At 27.5% G+C, this 23,458-nt stretch overlaps 2 protein-coding genes across 6 annotated transcripts in view; one reads left to right on the top strand and one right to left on the bottom strand.

Annotated features, from left to right (window-relative positions):
* Positions 1 to 8,859, bottom strand: part of LOC100160368 (spectrin beta chain) — a 28,678-nt gene extending 19,819 nt beyond the window's left edge. For all 4 annotated transcript variants that reach the window (XM_008191528.3, XM_003240825.4, XM_008191527.3 and 1 more), the window contains exon 1: positions 8,591 to 8,859. The gene's annotated coding sequence lies outside the window, so the exon portion shown is untranslated. The remainder of the gene's footprint in view (positions 1 to 8,590) is intronic.
* A 220-nt stretch (positions 8,860 to 9,079) lies between these two features.
* LOC100163792 (delta-like protein A) lies at positions 9,080 to 22,185 on the top strand. 2 transcript variants are annotated; one of them, XM_029488050.1, is made up of 9 exons: positions 9,080 to 9,272; positions 19,178 to 19,355; positions 19,442 to 19,561; positions 19,662 to 19,722; positions 20,331 to 20,461; positions 20,523 to 20,583; positions 20,679 to 20,809; positions 20,890 to 21,029; positions 21,673 to 22,185. In XM_029488050.1, the coding sequence occupies exons 2-9, from the start codon at positions 19,241 to 19,243 to the stop codon at positions 21,862 to 21,864; spliced, it is 951 nt and encodes a 316-aa protein (XP_029343910.1). In that variant the 5' UTR covers positions 9,080 to 9,272; positions 19,178 to 19,240; the 3' UTR covers positions 21,865 to 22,185. The 2 variants fall into 2 exon arrangements, with proteins under 2 accessions (XP_029343910.1, XP_001951809.1); XM_001951774.5 differs by lacking the exon at positions 9,080 to 9,272 and adding an exon at positions 17,218 to 17,412.
* The last annotated feature ends 1,273 nt before the right edge of the window (positions 22,186 to 23,458 follow it).

Below are 23,458 nucleotides of genomic sequence, written 5' to 3'. Positions count from 1 at the left end.
AAAAATCCGACAACGCTGGGCCCTGACGAATAAAAAAAAACTTTAAGCGCCTTTATACGGGGGAGGAATGCAACGAGAATAACATTAGGATCTACTTCCACCATGTTTGGCAAAGCGACAATTCCGGTTAACTCGGTTATAAAACCAACTATAGGACTACTCGTCTACATTTATCACACAGACTAGTATTTTAACTAATTTTTGCCAAACATTTCAACAATTCCTCCTATTTTTAAAAAGGGCGTGCATCAAATTCACCGATGCATCGGTATAAAATATAATAACTAAAAACAATATATTATGCATATTATACATCATACACAATACACACAACACCAGTGTCAAAAACTCCATCGCTTAAATTGTATAGTATCGCGCAGTAGGTTTAAAAGCTACTAGTCACTAGAATTAGTAGAATAATTACCGCTAAAGAATATATTGTTAGTTGGACGGCTTCGTATCGTATTGAGAAGACAAGAACCTGATAAAGAAGTAAAAGTCGAAACCAGTTGCGCCGAGTTATAACAGTAGAAGACTATGACTATGACTATGCTAAGATCAGTTCTGCGAAATTCATCTTAACCGGTAATCTATAAAATATCAATGGGTAGGTACATGTTTAATTGACAAATTGTACAAACATTGTATTTAAATAAATACCCAGCTGGTTACTTATAATTAAAATATTACCTACTTTAGAAACAGAATATACAAAATACTGAAACCGAAAGGTTAAAGAAACAAAAAGTAATAATATAGTTGGAGACCAGAATGATATAGGTGTTGAAAAAATAATGAAAACAATTTCGATATAATTTATCTCATTATTATTATAGTCATTACTCATTAATAAAACATATCATATTTATGTTACGTTAAATTTCTTAATATAAATAATTTATCAATGGTTCATTGAATCCTCGAACCCAATTAAGTTGTGATTTTTGTAACTTTATTACTAACAGTTTGATATGTTATTTATAGTATAGTACTATGGTAATAAAATCATTATAAACAAATCTAGCTACATTTGTGTAACTTAATGTACGTCAATTATCTAAAATCAATAGGAATATTATAGGTATGCTAATGTTTCATGCATACGTTTCTATATATTGTTCAAAATCTTAAGACACCAAAATATTTTTTTTATCAGTTCCATTAATATAAAAGCGGATACACCAAACTTTTTTTTCATAGTTTTGGACGCAATCAATAAAAACAATTTTACTCTAAGCAGATAATGTATATCAGAATGTGATATAGGATGAAACACTATTCAGGTCAAAAACTATCACGAAAAATTAATTTAATTAACATTTGTTATTGTATTTGTCGATTGTCGAAGAAGTATAACGTTAAAATTAAAAACTGTACCAAAGATACAACGACCATTTGCAACAAAAGGCATAAAAGTTGAACCCCTACCGACTTAATCAGTTTGTAGAAATTTTAATATTTTTTATTTATCCTACTGTTATTAAATTTATTAATTTATTTTATTTTATTTTAGTTCATATACAAATTAATACTGGGTATACAGGTAATAGGTATACATTTCATAAATAAATGTTAAATATAAAATTATATTGTACGAAAATATTTAAGTATAGGTAGGTACTAACTTCATTAACATAATATGCTTTGGATGAAACATATTATACAAAATATTTTTTAAAAAAATAGAACAATAAAGATTATTTAATAAAAACATTTAAAATACTAATGTTATAAATATTCAAAATTAGATGTTTTAAGCAATTAATTTATGAAAAAAAATATGAGTAAAGAGGATGTAATCTGCTGTTTGACCTCTTATGTAAATAAAATAAAGATTAAGATTCCAAATTTTTTTTTAAATATAATCGAGAAAGGTTAACTTAGGTTACAAGTTGTAAAGTGTAAACACGGTATAATATATGCTTTAAGAACTATTAAATAATAATATAATATGTACCTATTGTGCATTTATCATAAAATATAGGTACCTAAGTAAAAGTCAATAAATCATAATACAAAAATACTAATAATTCTTATTTTTTTTTAATAAAACAGTAATAATAAATAATAATAATAATTTTTAAATATGATATTTTATATTGTACAATATATTTTTTGAAACGTTATTAGTTTATTACTTATAAATGATAGGTAATTATTTTATTGGTAATTTAACGTTGGACTTTCAGCCTAAAAATGTTAATTGTTAAACTATGAACTTTTCACATTGATTTTTCTAATTTTAATTGTTGGTAGGTATTTGCTTAGACTTAATTATACATAAGTAACCAATGTACCTACTTATTTAAACTTATCAAATGCAACGATGTAAACTATATTTTGGAAATATTAATTATAGTAGCTGATACTTGCCATAGTTATAAGTTATAACTTATAAGCCCACTTATAAGTAAATTAAAAATAATATTATAAACCGAGGTACCGAGCCTAAGATTATTGTTAATTTTATTTTGAATTTGATATAATAGTACCTATGCGGCTATACACACTTATAATTCAATACAATAGATTTTTTAATCATTTATTTGGTAATTTACTATGAAGAACACAAAAAATAATTTTTTTTGGTTGTACTTATTAACCAATCAAAATAAAATCTTAATTATTTAAAATACCTAACATTTTTTTAGTTTAAATATTTTTAATGATCTTTCAAACAACAAAGAATGTTCCCGTCGAATATATTTTGAAAAATCGTATTTTAGCGGAAAAAAAATATGTGCTCAAGTACAAAGCTATAAGGTTATAGGTAATATACAAAGCTGAATTTAAGATAACCACTGCAGTGTTCGGAAAATGTAATAAATCATGCCAGAAAAAATCTCATTTGGGTGTATGGAAAACTATTTCGATCATAATCGCATTTTTAACATTTTTATGGTCGTTCCAATTATATTGGACTGTGGAGTTGACATCAAATTGGTGTCTATTTTAATTAAAGGGGAGTCAGCGAATTTTGTTTTCTCTCCCAGTCCCACGCGCGACATAGCAAATTTTAAGCATTATGCCGAGGAGTTATTATATTATAATTTATAAGTTATAACCAGGGTAATAACTATTATAGTAGGTAGTAGGTACCTATATAGTTTGGGATAATATGAAGGAATGGTATACTTCGTTAAAAGTCCTGAGTTAGGTTAGAAAAACATAATTAAAGATAAGAACAAAAAGATTACAAGCATATTATATATTTATGTCTATTGAGGGAATTTAATGAAATAATAACTATATAGGTATATTTTGTTCATAATTTATGACAAATAATAAGGTGATATACCTAGATAGTATATTGATGTAAGTTCTATGATTGTGATGCAGTTATGACATATTATACCTAAATCCTAAACGCCTGTTAGCTGCGATACTAAAACAGTACATCCCAGACAGCAATTTTTTGTTTAATAATATTATTATAACATTATAATAACGAATAATATTAGTATAACGTTATTTTAATACTATTATAACATTATCATTACAAAATGCAATTATTAGCTATAGCTAATAATTTGATTTTCTTACGTCGTAATAAAAAGTACCTACATTCACTGGTTATTTATACTCAACCAAAATATCTTATAAATTAACTAAATTAACTGCAGTTTCCACTTTCCAACAACTTCAGCGTATTTATTAGGTACCTACTAGCTACCTTGGTAAGGTATACAAATACTGTGCCATGTGTACCTACCTCAAAAGTATAACTGAACAAGCCGATCATTGTAATGTCTAAAAACTAATTATTTTCAACAAAGTCTGAGCTTATCAGTATATTTGGTGATATTTAGAAACAACATTCTGTTTTTAAAATAAAATAACTGAAAATAGTTACAAAATATTAGGATCATTGATAATAAAAGTTAGATACAGTATCGGTAGGTACATATTTTAAAGTATAGTTTTTAATTTTTTTATTAGTACCTATATTTTAGTATGTATATTACCTAATTTATTTTATTGTCGAGTTCATAATAGCCATTAATTTGTTTTAATATTTTAATACTCATAAATATAAGTATAAACTTAAGTTTAAACCTGAGTAAAATAAGATTCAATTTAGAAAAACAATTAAATATAATTCACCTGTAGTATCTATAGGTAGGTCAAATCTGTTCAGTAGGCAATAGTTATTAAAGTACCTAACTATATAATGTATCATAATAATCATTAATAATTACTACATTTAACTAAAATTATATAATTATAATATTCTGAAGTTTTTATTTATTTGGGTATATTATTTATTGAGTATTTTACTAATAGGTACCAATATGGTATATAAGTATTTAATTTTAAACTAAATAGAATAAATAATAGATGAGTGTTAGGTAGTTAATATAAATGATTAAAAATTAGGCCACTGGCAGGATTCGATCTGTTCAGTTGGTATCAGCTGTTCGATCAGTTGCATAAACAGTGGCCTAAAAAAGAGTGAATAGTGTGTAATTCGGATTTAACACACGCATACTTATAGGTTACAATGACGCGACATCGTTTGTAGAGGTTGGAGACACTATGCAAACCTTCACCCCTAGTGTTGTACCGCGTCGCATTGATTGATACCGGGTTGGTTTTATAGCCCTTGTGGCGCCTGTACGATATGATGAGGCATGTTGTACGCAGTCAACAAAATATATTATGTACCTACTTGATATTTTAAAATATAAGTACTTTAATAAGGTTTGTTTTAAATGTTAAACGTAATTTGGTAAACGTTAGTTGTAATAACGGTAACATACGAGAAATGTTTTGTTTATCGATTGAAAATTGTACGTATACCTACCTAAAATCGAATGTTTTTAATTAAAAGCTGACAATATTATAATAGACTAACTGATTATGTTATTTGTATCATCAGGTTGTATAAAAATATCAAGACATTGATTAAAGGTAAACATTTAAAATATATTTTAATTAGAACATGTTTCACATTTATTGCATTTAATTATACCTAATTGTACCTGGTTTAAGTTAAAAATAAATCCCGAAATAAATTTAAATTACCAATTGATCAACTTATTTATTTAGGTACTAATAAGGGGGTTAGCTCATTAAACGAACACTTACATTTTGTCCCCACGCTAATACTTTGTATTTCAATATCTAGAAGAAGCTCAAATCAAAACCAACAAGTGATTGTTCCAAATGTTTTTAAATATTTAAAATTGAAATAACTATCGATTAATAAAACAAATAAGATAGCAGTGATTAATAAAATTGAAATTTAAGTGACATGTAAGGAATATATTGATCTGTATTGGTAAAATAAATAGATGGCTTACATATTTTTAAATTTGAATTGTGCAGGTATTTATGTCGCTGGATTAGAGATGATAGCGATGGCTACAACTAGTCGCTAGAAACTCATAAGATATTAAATGGATAGAAAAGTCGAGTGGGCGCAACATATTAATGACTAATACTTGAGACGTGCAAATTATATTTATCGTTATCGTTTATTTTGAATAAAATAATTAATTAATGATATAATTTTAAATAAGTATTTACAAGGCTAGGTAGGTATTACCTGTCTGGTCTTTTTTTATTTTGTCTATTACCTATTTGGCCTAAATTACTAATACAAGTTTTTAGTTTTCTGTTAAAATTTCAGTAAGTTTCCGAAACGTTGGCTTTGAGCCAAAATGTGGTTTGTCAACACTACTGCCGTGTAAAAATGCCAAATGTACCTAATTTAACTCAGCAAAATGTCAAAACTTAATATCCTATGTTGATTATATATTCAAATTCAATTAATCATAAATTATTATTGTTAAGTAGATAATGTACATTTTAACATCAATGTCATACAATTACTGTATGGAGAACAGTAAAATATCTAGTAAATATTAAATATTTGAACACGTAGGAATATGTTTTTGGCGTGCTGTAGACTGTAGTATCGAGGAAGTATTCAGTAGGCGGAGGCGGAATCTCGTCAAGATGACTACATTAACCGATGACCCACCAGTAACATATGATGTCATCATCGCAAATAATATATTCCAAATACTTACAATGGTTTTTTAAACGTAAAGAAAATACTACCAAGCAGTACCTATAATATTTTTAAATTAATGTTCGTAAATCAAAAAATGAAAATAGTAGGACCTAATTAAGTTTGGCATTTACAGTGTTTACAATTTCAGTTCCGCAGTTTGAATCGAATGAGTCTATGAGTAATAAAATAACTCAGACCTCAGTTGAAGTTAACTTTTTCCTCATCAACCGAGTAAGGCTATTTTAAATAATTTAAATTATGATATGTACCCATGTTACGACAAGCTTAATTTCAATGTAGGATTTTCGTATTATTGTATGTTTTAAAATATTAAGAAAAACCTAGGAATACATTTTTAGTAGGTAGACAATTGTCTTCAAACCTACCTATCCGCCTGATTGATTTTTGTATCTACTTACATTACAATATAGACGTTGTTAACTTCCTTTAAATCTTTTATTTCTTTTGCTTGAACAATTTACAATAGTTTATATTGCTCCATCGTTTATTAGCAAAAATAAATTCAAAGGTACCTGCTACTTTATTATAATTACTAAATATGTCAACCATTACCTATTACTAGATATATTACAAAAGGTATAAATTCTTATTTATTGATGCAATTGATGATTTTTTTCCAAATACCTACTAAATATTAATTTTAATATTGTATTTAATAAAATAAATATGAAATTTGGTAACCTCAAGTCTTCAAAAATGTTTAACAATTTTGATTTATCATTATTTATTTTTGTTATTTTACATTTTCAAAAATGCTCTTTGGTCGATTATTAGTTAACATGTTGCTATTTTTAAACATTATCTAGGTACCTATACGTTTAAATCAAAATAATTACACAATAATTGATTGCAGAGGAATTGGCATTACTTAGTTTTTTTAACTTGGCAGAAAGTAGTGATTTCCGCTTATATTATACCTAAATACGTCTCTCATTTGAATATCATCATCGTTAATATTAATTTAAAACAGTTAGGTAGGTACTTATACATTTATTATTCATACTCGCTGATAGGTACGTAACAATATTTTAAAAAATAATAAATTATTATTAATTTGAAATTATATTTGGTAATATTATAATATAAATTGCAATAACAAGTGGAAAATTAATTATCTATATAGTACACTTTTTTGAAAAACTTATCTAAATTACTATCTAATAATATTCTTGAGTCCAATTGCAATCAATTGAATGTAAACACGATAAAACATTAACGATTAAATATTTAATGAATGATAACAAATAAAATGAATTGGCTTTATGAATGAGATTATGAGAACTGTTTATAATTAAATTAAAATATAATATAGTTTTTAGTTTATATATTCATTAACATATTTTATTTACATACATTTTACCATGATAATATTTTATGATTGTGTACGATGACAGACATCTCGAAAAAGCTCCTCCTAAAATTAAACCTACTGTCGTCTAGCCTTGCAAAACTTGAGAGCGTACAATAATTAACAGTAGTCGGTAACACATACAATTCCAAACGGAAACGCCTGTTTTATTACCTACTTAATAAACGTTAAACAAACGGAATTCATTCATGGAGGGAATGCATGTGCACAGACATCATCGGACAACACTGTGGGTCGATTTAAATTGAACGAGGAGAACCGGCCCGAAGACGATTGACGCCCATTGAGGGGGGCGACTTTCGCGAAACCATCAAATGCGTATTGTGTAACACAATCCTAAAATAGTATCGATACACGATTTTCGTTCGGGCGTTATCGTCGTGGGTAGTGCGGGTCCTAATAAAATCTATAATTCTTACAAATGAAAAGTTTTCACTGAAAACCACACTATTAATTCAGTTGCTTTGTGTTTTCCGAAAAGATGTAACCGTTATCAACAATTGGTCTTCGGTTTGGCGATAACAATGAACGACTTTAGGCCGGACTGGCGGTGGCGGATTAACGTATGCAAACGTACAGTACAGGCATATAAATGTCACAAGTACTTTCAACGTACAACAAATAAATAGTTTCGAGTGATTCGACGATTGTACTCAAAACGATAAAAGCGAGCAAAAGTGATTTTAGACGTAGGTGTTAAAAACGGTTAGCGAAGAAAATATGACCGATCCATGCACTAGTGCATCTCCTACCCTCTTCTCTGAACTTTTGCAGACGGAAATGTTTCCGTTACCCCTTAGAAGCCGTCGTTTGCATGGCAGGCGGAAACGAGTTTCAGTGTGCAAATTCAACTGTGTCGGGTTACTGTGTCGGACGCAGCGACAGTGACGACGACGGGTGGTAAATACTACATAACTAATGTCATCGCTGTCGCCGATCTGATAATATTATAATACATATTATTAAACGTTAAAATTTAATAGTACATTAGGTAGTAATGTACATCGTTATGTTGGTCAAGGCTACTAAGCGGCGGCGAGTTCGCCAATAATTATAACCGCCGTTAAGCCCAGTGTGTGCACGGACATCTCACATTAAATAACATTTGATGAAATCGACCGGCATAAGACGATTACGATGAAAACTGAGATAAAAAATGCATAATAATAAAATTCGCTTACCTGGTGCCGAACCGCGGACGATCAAATATTATTCCGTGTTTGGGGTGGTGGATATAGTATACTTCTATAGATCACACACACAATATTATACTATCGCCGAATAATAATATTACAATTTTTCCGGGCGTTGCCGTTCGCCTAATTTATTATTATCAGAGCATCATCACTAGAGTGAAAAAAAAATAAAAACAACACAACACAGCACACACAAAAAACCTCTCCGTAGCGTCCGCAGCCGGCCGACAAACTCAACTAATGGAGGGCGTCGGACAGCAGCGGCGGGGCGTGCGCGCAGACTCGCGATCGCCGTCACGAACCGTCGACGCGTCAGTGTCGCCAACCCGTTACCCAGCACGGGCCGGATAAGACCGTGTCGCCCCAGCCGAAAAAAGGAAATACAATTATAGCATAATATTTACATCACTTCACTAATTCACTTGTACCACACATATTATTAATGTTTCGTTATTCATAATTATTCGTTATTACTGTTTTAATTAATATCTACGACAAATAGCAATCGATATCCAATCTTATAATCATTGTTGAATGTTTTCAATGCGCACAATCAGTCATACAGTGCCCCGTTTCGCCAATCGCGTTGCCCGGACAAACGTGACGACAGTCGACAGAACTTTAAAACCAAGAGCGCCAGCCTGGAACAACTTTACAGCTATAATAGGTACTTCGCAACAACTAACAGATATAGAACCATAAGTAATGCAAACAAATTAATCTTGTAACTTTTTGTGTGTAATTTCTACCTACTTACACTATTTTTCTGCTTCCACCAAAAGATGGACAATTCTTCTTAAGTTCGATTTTTTTGAATCAATTAATTATTAATATGAACAGTAAAAAAAGCGGGTAAGTGGGTAACGCTCTGTTGTACCTGAACTAGGTGTCTAGAGAGTCACTGTAATGAGTGTAATGGATGTGTTAAATTTGAATTCAATGACATAAAATCATTGTATACAATTGTCGGTCAGCCTATAATATTAGGTACTTAAGTATGACGTTTGATGATATGTTGATATTATTGTGAATAATGTAATTAATTTTATTTTTAAATTACTAAAAAATAACTAAAATTGTTATTTTTGGTTTTTATACATAATTTCGTCCAAATTCGAACTTAAAATATCACAAATAGAACTGTATTGTGTATTTATATATTATTTTGTTACACTATGAACTAGATAGGTATTTATGAGAATCATTGTTATATTGTAAGTGGGTGTCTCTCTGCAGTACTTACAGTAGGTTACAAGTGGGCTGTAATGGATGGTGTTAAATTTGAATTCAATTATATAATACCATTGAATACAAAAAAACGAGACGGTTTGTCAGCCAAGGATATTTTACATTATATTTATACAGTGGCATACGCAGGATTTTTCAGTGGGGGGGGCTTGAAAATTAGTTATATATATATTAATTTTATTTTTATTTTGTCCAGTCTAATAATTTCAGACGTTTATTTGAGGTATTTTAAAATTTTTTTTTTATGAATTTCTAACTCAAAATAATTAACAAATTTTGACCACCATAAAAATTATTGTGGACTTATGCTCAACTTTATTTTTAATTTTCACTAACAACAACATATGAGGAACCTTATATTACGTTTTAAAATTTTTTGACTAAGTGAAAAATTTTTATTGACACTATTTTTATTATAACTTGAAAATTGAACATTCATATGTTTATCAATAGCTCAACATGAGTAAAAATATGGTTTATAGAATTGTTTATATAAATATTCAGTGAAAATTTAATTTTTTTATGTTAATTGTTTTTAAATTAGGTACACCAAAAATCAAAATCGATTTTGTCAAAAACCGGTTTTGCCTAAAAAATTCCCATTTTTCCTTAATTTTTTTTTTTTTTGGTTATTCCCGGTGCTTTAAAATACAAATGAGTTTATTATGAGTCAGAACTACAAAGAATTTTAGGGCGCGACGGATGGGTCAACCCTTACGCGTCATCGTTGCATTCCAATTATTAGATATTAAATAACAATTATAGTTATAGTGGGAGGGGTGGGAGTAATGTTCACGATATCAATACGCAACTGATTCTAAAAAATGTTTGGAATGGAATTTACAATTATTTTTATGATACTATATTGAACGATATTAATAGTAACTCTTAAAAACGAATAAAGCGATTAAAGATTTAAGAGTCTTTACTAAAAGCTTCAATGCATAATTAAGTAGGTAGGTAAGTATATTATAATAAATATGTGAGTGGCCTTGACTCAAAATATCAAATCTTAATACACAAATCTATTATGAAAATAATAATTTTAAAATAGTTTGTTGTTATTTAAGTTATTGAACTATCTATCAAAAAAAGTTTATGATTTTTGACATTTCTCGCATAATATATAATTTATATGATGTATTATAATTTATAATATATTACTTAATGTATTACATTTTTCAAAGGATAAAAAAGCAATTTTGTAGGTTTATGGTTATAAGATTCCTTTAAAAAGTTATATACCAAACAGACTAACAGAAAAAAACACATACATGATTGTAAAATCAATAGATTTCTCAGTATCTGAGTATCTCATATTCTCAGTTCACTCAAAAGTTAAAACGTAAAAGTTACCTTAGTTAAGATTTATTTTCTGTGCGGATCGATAAATGTATGGGTTATTTAATACGATGTGAAGGATTAGGGAATTTCTAGCATTTGAACTTTATTTTTGGTTAGTTAAATGAAGAGCCGGTCGAATAAAAATAATATAAATAATAATATAAAACTATTATATGCGAAAAATTATTTTGGGCGAAGACGGGCAGACCGCTTTTATATTACTAAGTAAAATGTATGGCATTATTGCTATTTAAATTAATATATTTTATTGTTAATAATACAGTATATATTTTATATTTTTTGGTAACACGCTATGAACTACTTATATAGTTTTATCTATGAGAAACCTTGTGGGGTTTTCATTTATGAAAATTTTAAGTTTCTATGATTATTAGTTTTTTAATTACATCGTAAACCGCTACATGAAATTTACGGGTAAATATCCAATGTCGAAAAACGTTCTTAAATCATCGCACGGCTCAGAATCTAACACATACCAGGGTATAACCAAGGAATAAAAATCTAACATTTTGTGTATAATTTCCAGTATTCCTTCATTTTTTGTTTTCCTGGTGCTTTTGAAAACTACTGGAAATTGTTGACCTCTTAAAAGTACTAACTAGATGCACTTTCTACTAGAAAAGATACTTTAGTTGAAAATCGAAGCATTACTTCGACTAATTATCGTGTATACTTACAGAAAAAATTTTTAAATAAAAACATACTTAATTGTAAAAGTATCGATTAATGAACCAATTACATATTTATTCTTTAAATGGATTTTTTTATTATTGTATTTTTTTTTTATTGTATTTTAATTTTTTACTATATAAGTTTAAGTATTATTGAAGAAAAAAATGCATGCTTGGGAGTGATTCACCCTGTAAAGTGTAAACCATATGATTTATACATCTATTCTTATTCATGCACAGTAGTTTTAATTTTTATTGGTTAACTACAATGTCAGTGTTACAAATATGAAATAACCAAATAAAATTAAATGATAAAATATATTAAATCTCATGGTCGTCGTTTAAATATTTATGATTATCTATTTACCTACATAACCATGATTAATGTGTCTCCTAACTACTCCTTTTAGACATGAAAATATACGTTTGAGTTGTACATATATATATTGTACATTTGTGCATATTATATTTTTTAATTTAATATAGTATTCATGTATCACGCTATAGGTACCTACATGTATCTTATTAAGTAATTTCGATAGATGATAAACAGATTTGGTACCTAGCCTTTTATAATGAATTATTGAATCATTGACTAAAGGGACTATACTATTTTATACTGAAAATTGAACTCCTTATAAAATATTTGTATGCCTGTTTCCATTTCAATTCTCTATAATGTTTAATATTGGCATTGTTCTGAATAACTGGATCGCATTGTTTATGTATGTAATTCAATTATGATGTAATATGTATATATTGTAATAACAATATTATAATTCGACGTTTGAAAGTTATAAAGGTCAATAGAACTAACCAATAGTTTTTTATTAGATATATTCATTTTTATTACGATTTTATAAATTTATAATAATTCAATGATACATAGTCACTAGAGATAAATGTGATTCAATAAATTTGTTCAAACATTGTTAAAAATTTTTATTTTAGACTGATTCTAAAATTCTAGATTATAAAACCACAATATTTGTAAATAATAATAAAAACATTTTACAACGTACTATACTGTTACGACGATGATGTTAGTGTGTTATAATAGTATATTGTACAAATTATACATGCATTTGAGTAGTAGGTAGGTATGTAAAAATTAGATGTCAATTATTGAACTCCTAAGCAAATTTTAACTAGACAACTTATACTACACCAAATGCTGTTGTATTAACTCTATAATATAATATAATAATAATAATAATAATAATAATAATAATAATAATGCATACATACATATTACATACTGTTACATACTTACATTCACACTTCAATACTCCATACTAATATTATAATACATCGGAACTTCATGGTCTATTTAGATATAGGTATTCTATCAGTATTTCTGAATCACGGATCTGTCGTAATGGTAATTTGTAATACATTTTACATACATAGCTAGATGTTGCGTAAGTTTTAGTTATTATTATTTGTTATTGTGTAAATATAGCACAAACGCCTTATTATAAAAAAAATAGGCTGTTAAAAATATGTGTATACATTACCGTATATTATAGAAGGACTCAAATTGAAGGAGTAAACTTTATACTATATAGGTTCTATGATATTATTACGGTGATGTAGAAATTCAAGTCAATGGCCTCAGGGAGTGGGGCGTTATTCACCGGCCGGCTCATCTAGTGTTGCCAATATTGGCTATTTTTGCATACAATTATTATGGAGATATTATAATATAATATTATGTAGACATGTAGTCATGAGGATAAACCTATCATACTCATTAAAAATATCAAGTTCTAAACTAAAATATAAATATTGTTTATATTCTCGATTTCCATCTCAGAATTATACTTTCTAATTGACTAATTCCTATTAATAGATATTTTTGAATATTAGTTTTATCATAATATAAACTTCTGCAGACAGTCACTATCTAAAATATTATATTGAATTTTTAGAGGACGCTACACCCTCGTGAATTGTCTTCATCTTACAAACGCATAACAGCACATTGTACGTTTGAATATTCCATTTTGTCCACTTCTGTTAATCCACTATGTTATGTTTAATATGACGTGAAATGATCTATCATACAATTTTATATTTTAATTGTAAAGCTAGTTATGTTCATTTCAAAATTGTAAATTGCTCGCAATGTTAAAATGCTCATAATTTGTTTTAAAATAAAAATATATAAGAAAAATCTATGAGAGTATGTGGATGTAGCGTAATTTGTATATCATCCAAGTTAATCTTTTTCGCGAGTGTCCGAAAAATGTCCACCGAAATCGATTTTATAATCCTAGGAATACTTAAGTTATTTTTTTTAACGAATATATTTATAATCTTTAAACCAAATTAAGTTTTAAATTTAATAAAGGTGGGCGAGTGGATGTCGCTCTGCTGTACAGTAGGTTACAAGTGGGTCACTGTTTAATGAATGGTATTAAATTTGAATTCAATGATATAATATCATTGTATAAGAAATAGGATTCTGAGCGGAGACGGTACGTCAGTCTAGGTATAAGACATATTATATCTATGGTATTAAAAAAAAATTGACCTATAATAAATTCCAAATTAATCATATCACAATTTCCAATTGGTACTTATAACACGTTATACATCAACAACAAACTATCATAGATATATAATAGTATACTTCAGAAGTTTTAAATACCCACGAATAATATTACAACCACAACAAAATAACTAAAATTGTTATTCTAGGTTTTTTAATATGTAATTTCGTCCAAATTTGAACTTAAAATAACTATAAAAATAAACTGTGATTATGTATTATTTAGATTTTTTGGTAACAGAATTAACTACTTACGTGGAATCTTGTTTTAAATTTTTAATCCTTAGATATAAAAATTGAACATTTTATACAATTTTTAACTACAAAATAATTATTCAATTTTAAATTTAATAAATTTTGTCGAAATTCGATCTTTAAATGCTTATAAAAATTGTGCCTATGTATTTTTAATATTTTTCAACTGCTATTGTAACAATATATCAAGAGCCTTGTATTACATTTTACACTTTTTGGCCCAAGAGATAAAACTTTATTGATATTCATAGAACTAAAAAAAAAAAAAAAAAAATTGAAATATATATACAAAATAAGTCAAAATATTTTGAAAATTTTATCAAGTATAAGAATTGATAAAATAAACATTCAGTGAAATTTTCATGTATCTACAGTTTTTGAATTACAACAAAATAAGAAAATCGCTACATGAGAAATCGAGTGAATATCCAATGTTGTAAAAATTTGAATTTCAAACGTTCATAAAAAGTTAATTTGACTTTCTTAAAGACATTTTTTTTTTTTTGACAAAGGTAGAGAATCTTATAGGGAATCTTGTATGAGTTGTATTACATTTTTAAAATCTTAGATTTAAAAAGAAAACATTTTACGAATTCCCAACTCAAAATAATTTGCTGATTTTCGTGATTTTTCCATATTTTGTCAATTTTTGAACCTTAAATACTTATAAAAAAAATCTATGACTAAGGATTTTTAATATTTTTCAAATGTCATTATAACAATATAGTAGGAACCTTGTATTAAATTGTCAAGTATTTTTATTATACAAATAAAGTTTTATTGGCATTTATAGAAAAAAAAACTAATAAAATCGAAATATAAACAACCAGTAAAAATTTCATGTACTTACGGTAATTTGTTTTAAAGTTACACTAAAAACCAAAGTCGATTTTATGAAAAATCGATTTTGCGTAAAAATTCCCGTTTTTCCTTAATTTTTCTTTTGTTTTCACGGCGCTTTTGAAAACTACTGGAAAAATTATACTTTTGACCCCCCAAAGTACCAACTAGATTCACTTTCCTATCAGAAAAGATACTGTTGAAGAAAATCCAAGCACTTTTACTGTCCTAAATGTGATGACGGACAAAAAAAAAATTGAAAAATTAAAAAAAAACACACATCATTATAAAATCAATACATTCATCCATAGACCTTATACTAAGTATAAGGTCTATGCATTCATCGTTCCACTTAGAATCTAAAAAAAGTTATATCAACAATTGTTTTTTTTTTAAATACGAACATATATTTTATGGAAATACTTAGTCTTACTCGTTTTAGGTTTCTCTTGTTCTCTATTATAGGTTTGGTCATGTGGAATATCTTAAATTAATTCTGTATAGTAGTCCCATCGCCTGTTTGTTGACATTTCGATTATATGGGGCATCGTTATTATATACTGCAGTCAATAACCAATATGGCAAGAGTATTGTTGATTTTATAAAAATTTGAAATATTTTTATACAAAACCAGTTTTCGAAAAAATTGATTTTGTTTCTTAGTGTAACTCTAAAAAAATTACCGTATATTCAGGAATATATTACTGAATGTTTATTTTAGCAATTTATTTTTGAATTTTTTGAAATTTCGCGACTTTCTTAGAGCTATTTTTAGACATAAAAAATTTCGACTTTTATTAGTTTTTTTTAAGCTATTGTCGATAAAAAATTCTTTGCTTGGTTAGAAAACTTGAAAATATAATATAACGTTCCACAAAACTCATAAGTTATCTTGTTAGTGGAAATTAAATAAAAGTAGAAATAATAGCAGTTTAGAAATATTAAATATGTCTTTAAAACAGAAATTCTCATAAATAGTCCATACTGTACCAAAAATCTAAAAAATATATAATTTTACAGACATTTTAAGTTAAAATATGGACGAAATTATATATTAAAACCAAGAATAACGACTTTAGTTCTTAAACGGGTCTTTGCAATGTTGATTCTTTTATCGTTTAAATCATAAATTAATAGTTTTGAAATGATACACATTTAAATTTTTTAAATATATTGGTACATTTATGAGTTTCTGACTAAGTTATACCAAACAGAACAAACATACTCGTACTTATTTTATAAGTACCAATAAATACATGCTGCTCAAATGCCATAAGAAATATATAATACATTCTATATAGTTGGTAGTTTTTATTTATACCTATTTAGAAATAATAAATAAAATATATTACATTTTTAATTTGAAAACGATTTCAATCATTTATTCTTATGTGAATCATCAATTATTGTTGAAAATGTGTTGTGTTTTATTGTAATATTAGAAATCTACTTTAAATTTATATTATTTTATAAAATATAAGAGATAATACACATTCTATATGAGATAGTTACAGGTTTTAATTTAATTTATAAATTATTTTATTACTTTCGATCCAATAATATGATATATTTATTATTTTTTTAATTGTATACGAATTCTCGGAAGTTTTTGTAGTCTCCCCGCTATTACGGTAGTACTAGAGAGCACCTAAGAAAATATAGCTCACGTTTTTATGCTAATTATAAAAAGAAATGGGAAGTGGCTGGTTCGGATGTTCAGATGAGTCAGTGTAGTCCTGGTGAAAGCATTGATACGACGTCGTTTGGTCAACATGACCGATAGACGTACCCTAGCCGTACTTTTTACTTTGTGTACTTTTGGAGTCCCAAGGATTTTAGCCGCATCCAAAAATATCCCAAAATGGAAAAAACAGGTAAACAATATTATTATAATTTAAGAAGTATTATAAAAATGCTAACTTTTTATAACTTAAATAACATATCAAATCATAGTTATATTGTTTTGTGTTATTTACCACAAATTAAAAATATAAATCATGGACTAGTGAGTAATGATATCATTTTTTTGCTTGTTTATTACATTTTTGTTCAGTATTGGTGAGTTGATAATTTCAATATTTTTGTTGGATTTATTTTAACGAAAAACAATTATATTTTAAATGAAACAATAAGGGTTTTTGTGGTTTATAGTTTATGCTGACTTTCTAATTATGATTATCATCGGTCACGTTTTTGTATACGACACTAGTTAAGTCCGTGATCAGATCTGGTAGCCTAGTGACCCACTATATAAACAAGGATGTGTTAGCCGAAGTGTCGATTTGTGTATCATACAAGTTATACATAGGTATGTTCTAAAACGCTCAAGTTATGCGCAACGGTAAAACTGATAGCCTACATACAATAAGCTAACAAAATTATTAAAACTTGTAGACTATTCAATATTAAAACATTTTTGTAATTAATTATAACACCATTATAAGAGATAACATCTGTATAATATAGTTTTTGTTAATAATATACTTGCAAATATTTTTTTCAAAAATTATTATAGAATATGATAAATTATATTTCCTAAATGTGGTACAAAAACTATTAAAGGTTGAATTTTCATCTTAAAACAAATGGTCTAAAAAAAATCATATACTCTTATAGCGGTATGCCGATATTTTTATTAAATGTATAGAAACTAGAAATTAATAAAATCGTATAAATATTTTTGTCTCAATTACCTATTAGTTATTATAACCAAACAGCTTATATGTGTAGTAGAAACTTGATGGACAACTCTTTTTAAATATACTAGTTGAGAATTGAAACCAGTAATCAGTGGAAGAATACTAACATGTACAATTATTTATTATATGTGTATATTATACTTTATAACTGCGCGTCTGCGCATCTACGAGTGTTTATATTACAGTTATATCTACTTTGCATAAGTATCATTTATTTACTGTCGATTAAAAATGTTTTTGAATTCTTCATATAACAGTTTGGCCTTAAAAAACAAATATTTATGGATTAAACAATTTGATTTACAATTTCTTACAAAAACTATCCTACCCAACGTTTTAAATACATATTTATAACTGATAACAAAATATTTTTAAATCTATCATTATCAGACTTATTTATTATTATAAATTTACCACAAATAAATATAAAAGCTGACAACTATATATTTTTATTATTAGGTATCTAGATCGCTTGCCATTAAAAGTGTTATAATTTATAAAAATAATTGATTCTATTAAGTCAAAGTATTTATAGAACTGTATAAGTATACTTTACTGTCAGACACAGTTTTTACCACCTATAAGACGTTAAACCATCATTGGTAGCAAGCTCTGTCGCTGTATTCAGAAGGAAGTAATACAGCGTAGGTGAGATGACTATTTTCATAGAAATATAAATCAGTGGTGTAGACGATCGTCGGTACTCGGTAGCGATTTTTAAAATAATAGTAATATAATAATAACAAATAAGAAAGTTAAATTGCAATAAAATACATGACGTGTATTTAATTAGTTATTTAGAATTTGATACTCTATTAACTATAACTATAACTATAACTATAACTATACGTTCAAGAATAATGTCTTTTGATATATTTTATCGGTGTTGTATTGTTTTACATGACATGTACGATGTACCTACCTAAATTTCTCAATATAGGCTTGCGAGGCTCCAGCGACACAGAATGAATCAAGTCATTACGTTTGTGATGACAATGGTGATATGAAATGCCTACCGGGGTGGATAGGTGACCTTTGCGATGTGCCAATTTGCAAAAAAGGCTGTGACCCAATTCAAGGTTATTGCAAACGGCCATCCGAATGCCGTTGCAAGTTGGGTGAGTGTCGAGTGACGGATAACGGAAATCATGGTGTTGTATCGAATAGTATATAAAGACCAATCGCTTTGATATTATTCTTTTAGGTTTTTACGGTGAAATGTGCAACAAGTGTATAGCACTGCCCGGCTGCCAACATGGTTACTGCAACAATAGTTTCGAATGCAAGTGCTTAGAAGGCTGGGACGGCATATTCTGTTCAGAACGTAATGATGATTTTTTATTGAAAGTTTTGAAGATTGTGCACGGTGCATTAAAATTATCTAAATAATTTACATGTTTTATTTATGCGCAACGTACTAATAGCGGTATGCCACGAAGACTGTCATCCAAGTAAAGGGTATTGTGACTGGCCAGGAGAATGCAAGTAAGTTTAATTTACTTTGTGTAATTGTTTTTGTCTCTGTGTTGTATATCCAAACCATTTATTAACTATCAAATTTAGAGATATATGACTAATTTGTTTAAACTTTTAAGTATATTACTTATAAGTTGTAATTGAATATTAAATGAATTGTTTTTGGTTGAATCAATGAAAACTTAAAAAATAGTATTTAAAGAAAAATAATTTCCTGTGGTTTAAATGTATTTACTAACATAATGGGAGAAAAAAGAATTTAAAAAGTATAATGCATAAATAGGTACTTTTTATGTAATTTGTAAGTTCACGAATTAACATATACTTTTTAGTTTTTATACATTTATAATTTACAATATGTTTATTTGAAAAATAAAATTATTCAAGTTGCATAATTATAAATATTTTCAAGTCAAAACTATACAAATTTTAAATTATGATATGGAGTTGTATTATAAATAATGTATAATGCTTAAAAGTTAAAATTATTCAAATTTTTATTTTTATATTTCTCGAAAATACTCTGACAAAAGTTAGTTGGTAATTTATTTTAATACAAACACGATGCACTAATACATGTTTTTTTTTATATTATCATGTCTATTGAAATGATACAGATGTCGTCTAGGTTGGACTGGTGATCTCTGTAAAGAATGTCAACCATTACCAGGATGTATGCACGGGACATGCTCTAAACCATTAGAATGTAAATGTGAAAAGGGATGGCAAGGAATTTTATGTCAGATACGTAAGTAAAATGTGTATAACATTACAACGGTTTCTTATAAATTAAAGACATTTTGTTACAGCCGTATGCTCCGAAGGTTGTCATCGAGACCGAGGATATTGTCGTAAACCAAACGAATGCAGGTATGTAATATGTATAAATGAGTTATGACCAATATTAATTACCTGAGCTGGTGTGTACACTAAAAATAAAAACAATAATTCAATGACCATATTAGGTGCAAGGTAGGCTGGTGGGGTAAGAACTGTACTCAATGTTTCGCATACCCAGGCTGTGTTCATGGAACATGTAACCGTCCATGGGAATGTAATTGTAAGCCCGGCTGGGGTGGTATGCTCTGCGACCAAGGTAGATACTTGTAAACACAAATAACAAATAAATTAATTCCATTTTCAGGATTAAGAGTAACTATCTTATATTTGTTTTAGAACTTAAATACTGTGAAACTAACAATGTCACATGCCAAAACGGAGCCACGTGTGTAAGTCTCCCAGAAGAAGATGGAAATTATAGATGTCTTTGCGTTGATGGATACATTGGACGAAATTGTGAAGTAGATAAAAAAAAGGTAATTTCTATAGAAAGGAACTAACTTATCGACCTATAGGTACCTACAAGGTAAAATAAAATGGACATATATTAATATATGTATGTAAACATGAGTGGGTTACGTACAACTTTAGGGGGGAGAAGGCAAAATTAAAAATTCTCAAAATTGAAACTAAATAAAGTTTCAATGTTATTTCAGCATATAAATGTACATATATGCTATTATACTAGGCATAAATAATTCATGTTTGTACTGTAAATCGTCGTATATATGATAAAATACATTTTAATAAATAGATACAGTAAAAAAAAAAAAAAATAGTTAGTAAAATTATCATTCGGTATCGGTAAATGAGAACTGCAAATTATTCGTTCCATTCTAAACAATAAACATTATATGTTGGATGTCATTAATATTTTATATTGGTATCCTTAATGAAACTATCCTTGTACAAGTTCACCCATACATGATAAATATTCATTAAATTATAAGTTCGTGTAATTTTTCCAAGGGAGAATTACAAAATAGTTCTCTTATGATTTATTGAAAAGTTTAAATGTTATTTCAATCCTATTTAAGTAAAACAATTACATGTAATTAAAAATATTTTACGTTATAAATTGTTTTATAAATGTTTTACCTTATACTATTTTTCTTATAGGTTGAAATTGTCGGGTTAGTACCTCCTAAGCCTAGCTTAATGCTACTTAAGTCAACAACAACCACGCCTTCGACGGTGTCCGAAGATTTATTATTAGAAGGCGATGATGAATATGAAGAAGAAACTATAAAACCTAATTCCTCCATAGTTTCGTTGGTCAACGAAAATGAATCCTTAAATGAAACAATTTAATACTATAAAGACATTTATTAAAGCATTATGTCAAATAATAATTTATTCATCTTAAAATTAGTTTTATAATAATTATTGTTTTTATTTATTTATTTATTTATTTATTTATTTATTTATTTATTACATTGAATCTGTACTGATACAACTATTATAAACAATATATAATATTTTTATTTGTTAATATAATCTATCTAATTAATTTTGTTAAACAGTTCCCAGTGGTCCCATACAATTGGTGTTAAATATACTGTCTAAGATGGGAATACGCGTGTGCTGGGTACAATACATTTTAATTGTACCATCACATTTGAATCAAACTATATTTGATGATATCATTGTGAATAAATAAATTTATTTATTTACTTATTTACGTGGAACCTTGTTTTAAATTTTCAATCCTTAGCTATAAAAGTTGAACATTTTTTAATTTTAAATTTGATACATTATGTCAACATTTAAATTTTAAATACTTAAAAAAAAAATGCGTGCCTATGTATTTTTAAAATTTTTCAACTGCTCTTGTTGCAATATATCAGAAACCTTGTATTACATTTTCAGGCTTTTTGACTCAACAAAATAAATTGTATCGACATTTATGAAAAAAAAACTAAAAAATTGAAAATGTCCGCAAACAGCTCAAAATATGAGTCAAAATATTTTGAAAATTTTTTCAGGTACCTATAGAAAATGCGAATATAAGCAGCCAATGAAAATTGCGTGTATTTAGGTCATTTGTTTTAGAGTTACACCAAAAACCCAAAACATTTTTTGTCGAAAACCGATTTTGTGTAAAAATTACTGTTTTTCCTTAATTTTTGTTTTGTGTTTCCCAGCAACTATTGAGAATTTTACATATTGACCTCCTGAATGCACCAATTAGATTCACTTTCCCATCGAACAAGATACTGTTGAAGAAAATTGAATCAGTTTTATTACCCCAAACGTTGGTGACAAACACAAAAATAAAAATAAAAAACACATCATTGTAAAATTAATATATTCATAGCTCCGCTCAGAATCTAAAATTCAGTAAGACAAACATATTATTAGGAGTTTTGCATTACATTTTCAAATATAGATATAAAAGTAAATTTTTTTATGAATTTCTAACTCAAAATAATCAACAATTTTTTTTAGTTTTCCCGGCGCTTTTGAATACAACTGGAACCTTAAATTTAATAGGTTTAAATTTAATGTTCCAGTTTAGGTATCTTCTGAATGCTGAAACACCTAACAAACGGTGACGATTGACACAAAAAAAAAAATTTAAAAACACAAACCATTGTAAAATCAATACATTCATAGTTCCGCTCAGAATCTGAAACATATAGGTATACCTATAACTACCCAGTAACGTATACCAGAGATTTTTTAAGCAGTTTGGAAATAGTTAATTCTTTATTTCAAATTTTGATGCATCGTAACACATCTTACTTTATTGGTTTTATTTAAAATATAGGTACATTATTGCAAACAAATTAAAAATATAACACTACTTGACTATATTATAGCAGGTACCTACATGTAGGTACTTCATGCAGTCATGCATAATATACAGAAAATGTAAATATTATAAAAAAATATGCATATATTT

Source organism: Acyrthosiphon pisum, chromosome A1 (genome assembly GCF_005508785.2).
Source record: "Acyrthosiphon pisum isolate AL4f chromosome A1, pea_aphid_22Mar2018_4r6ur, whole genome shotgun sequence".
NCBI lineage: Eukaryota > Metazoa > Arthropoda > Insecta > Hemiptera > Aphididae > Acyrthosiphon > Acyrthosiphon pisum.
This window is presented reverse-complemented; position numbering and strand designations above follow the sequence as displayed.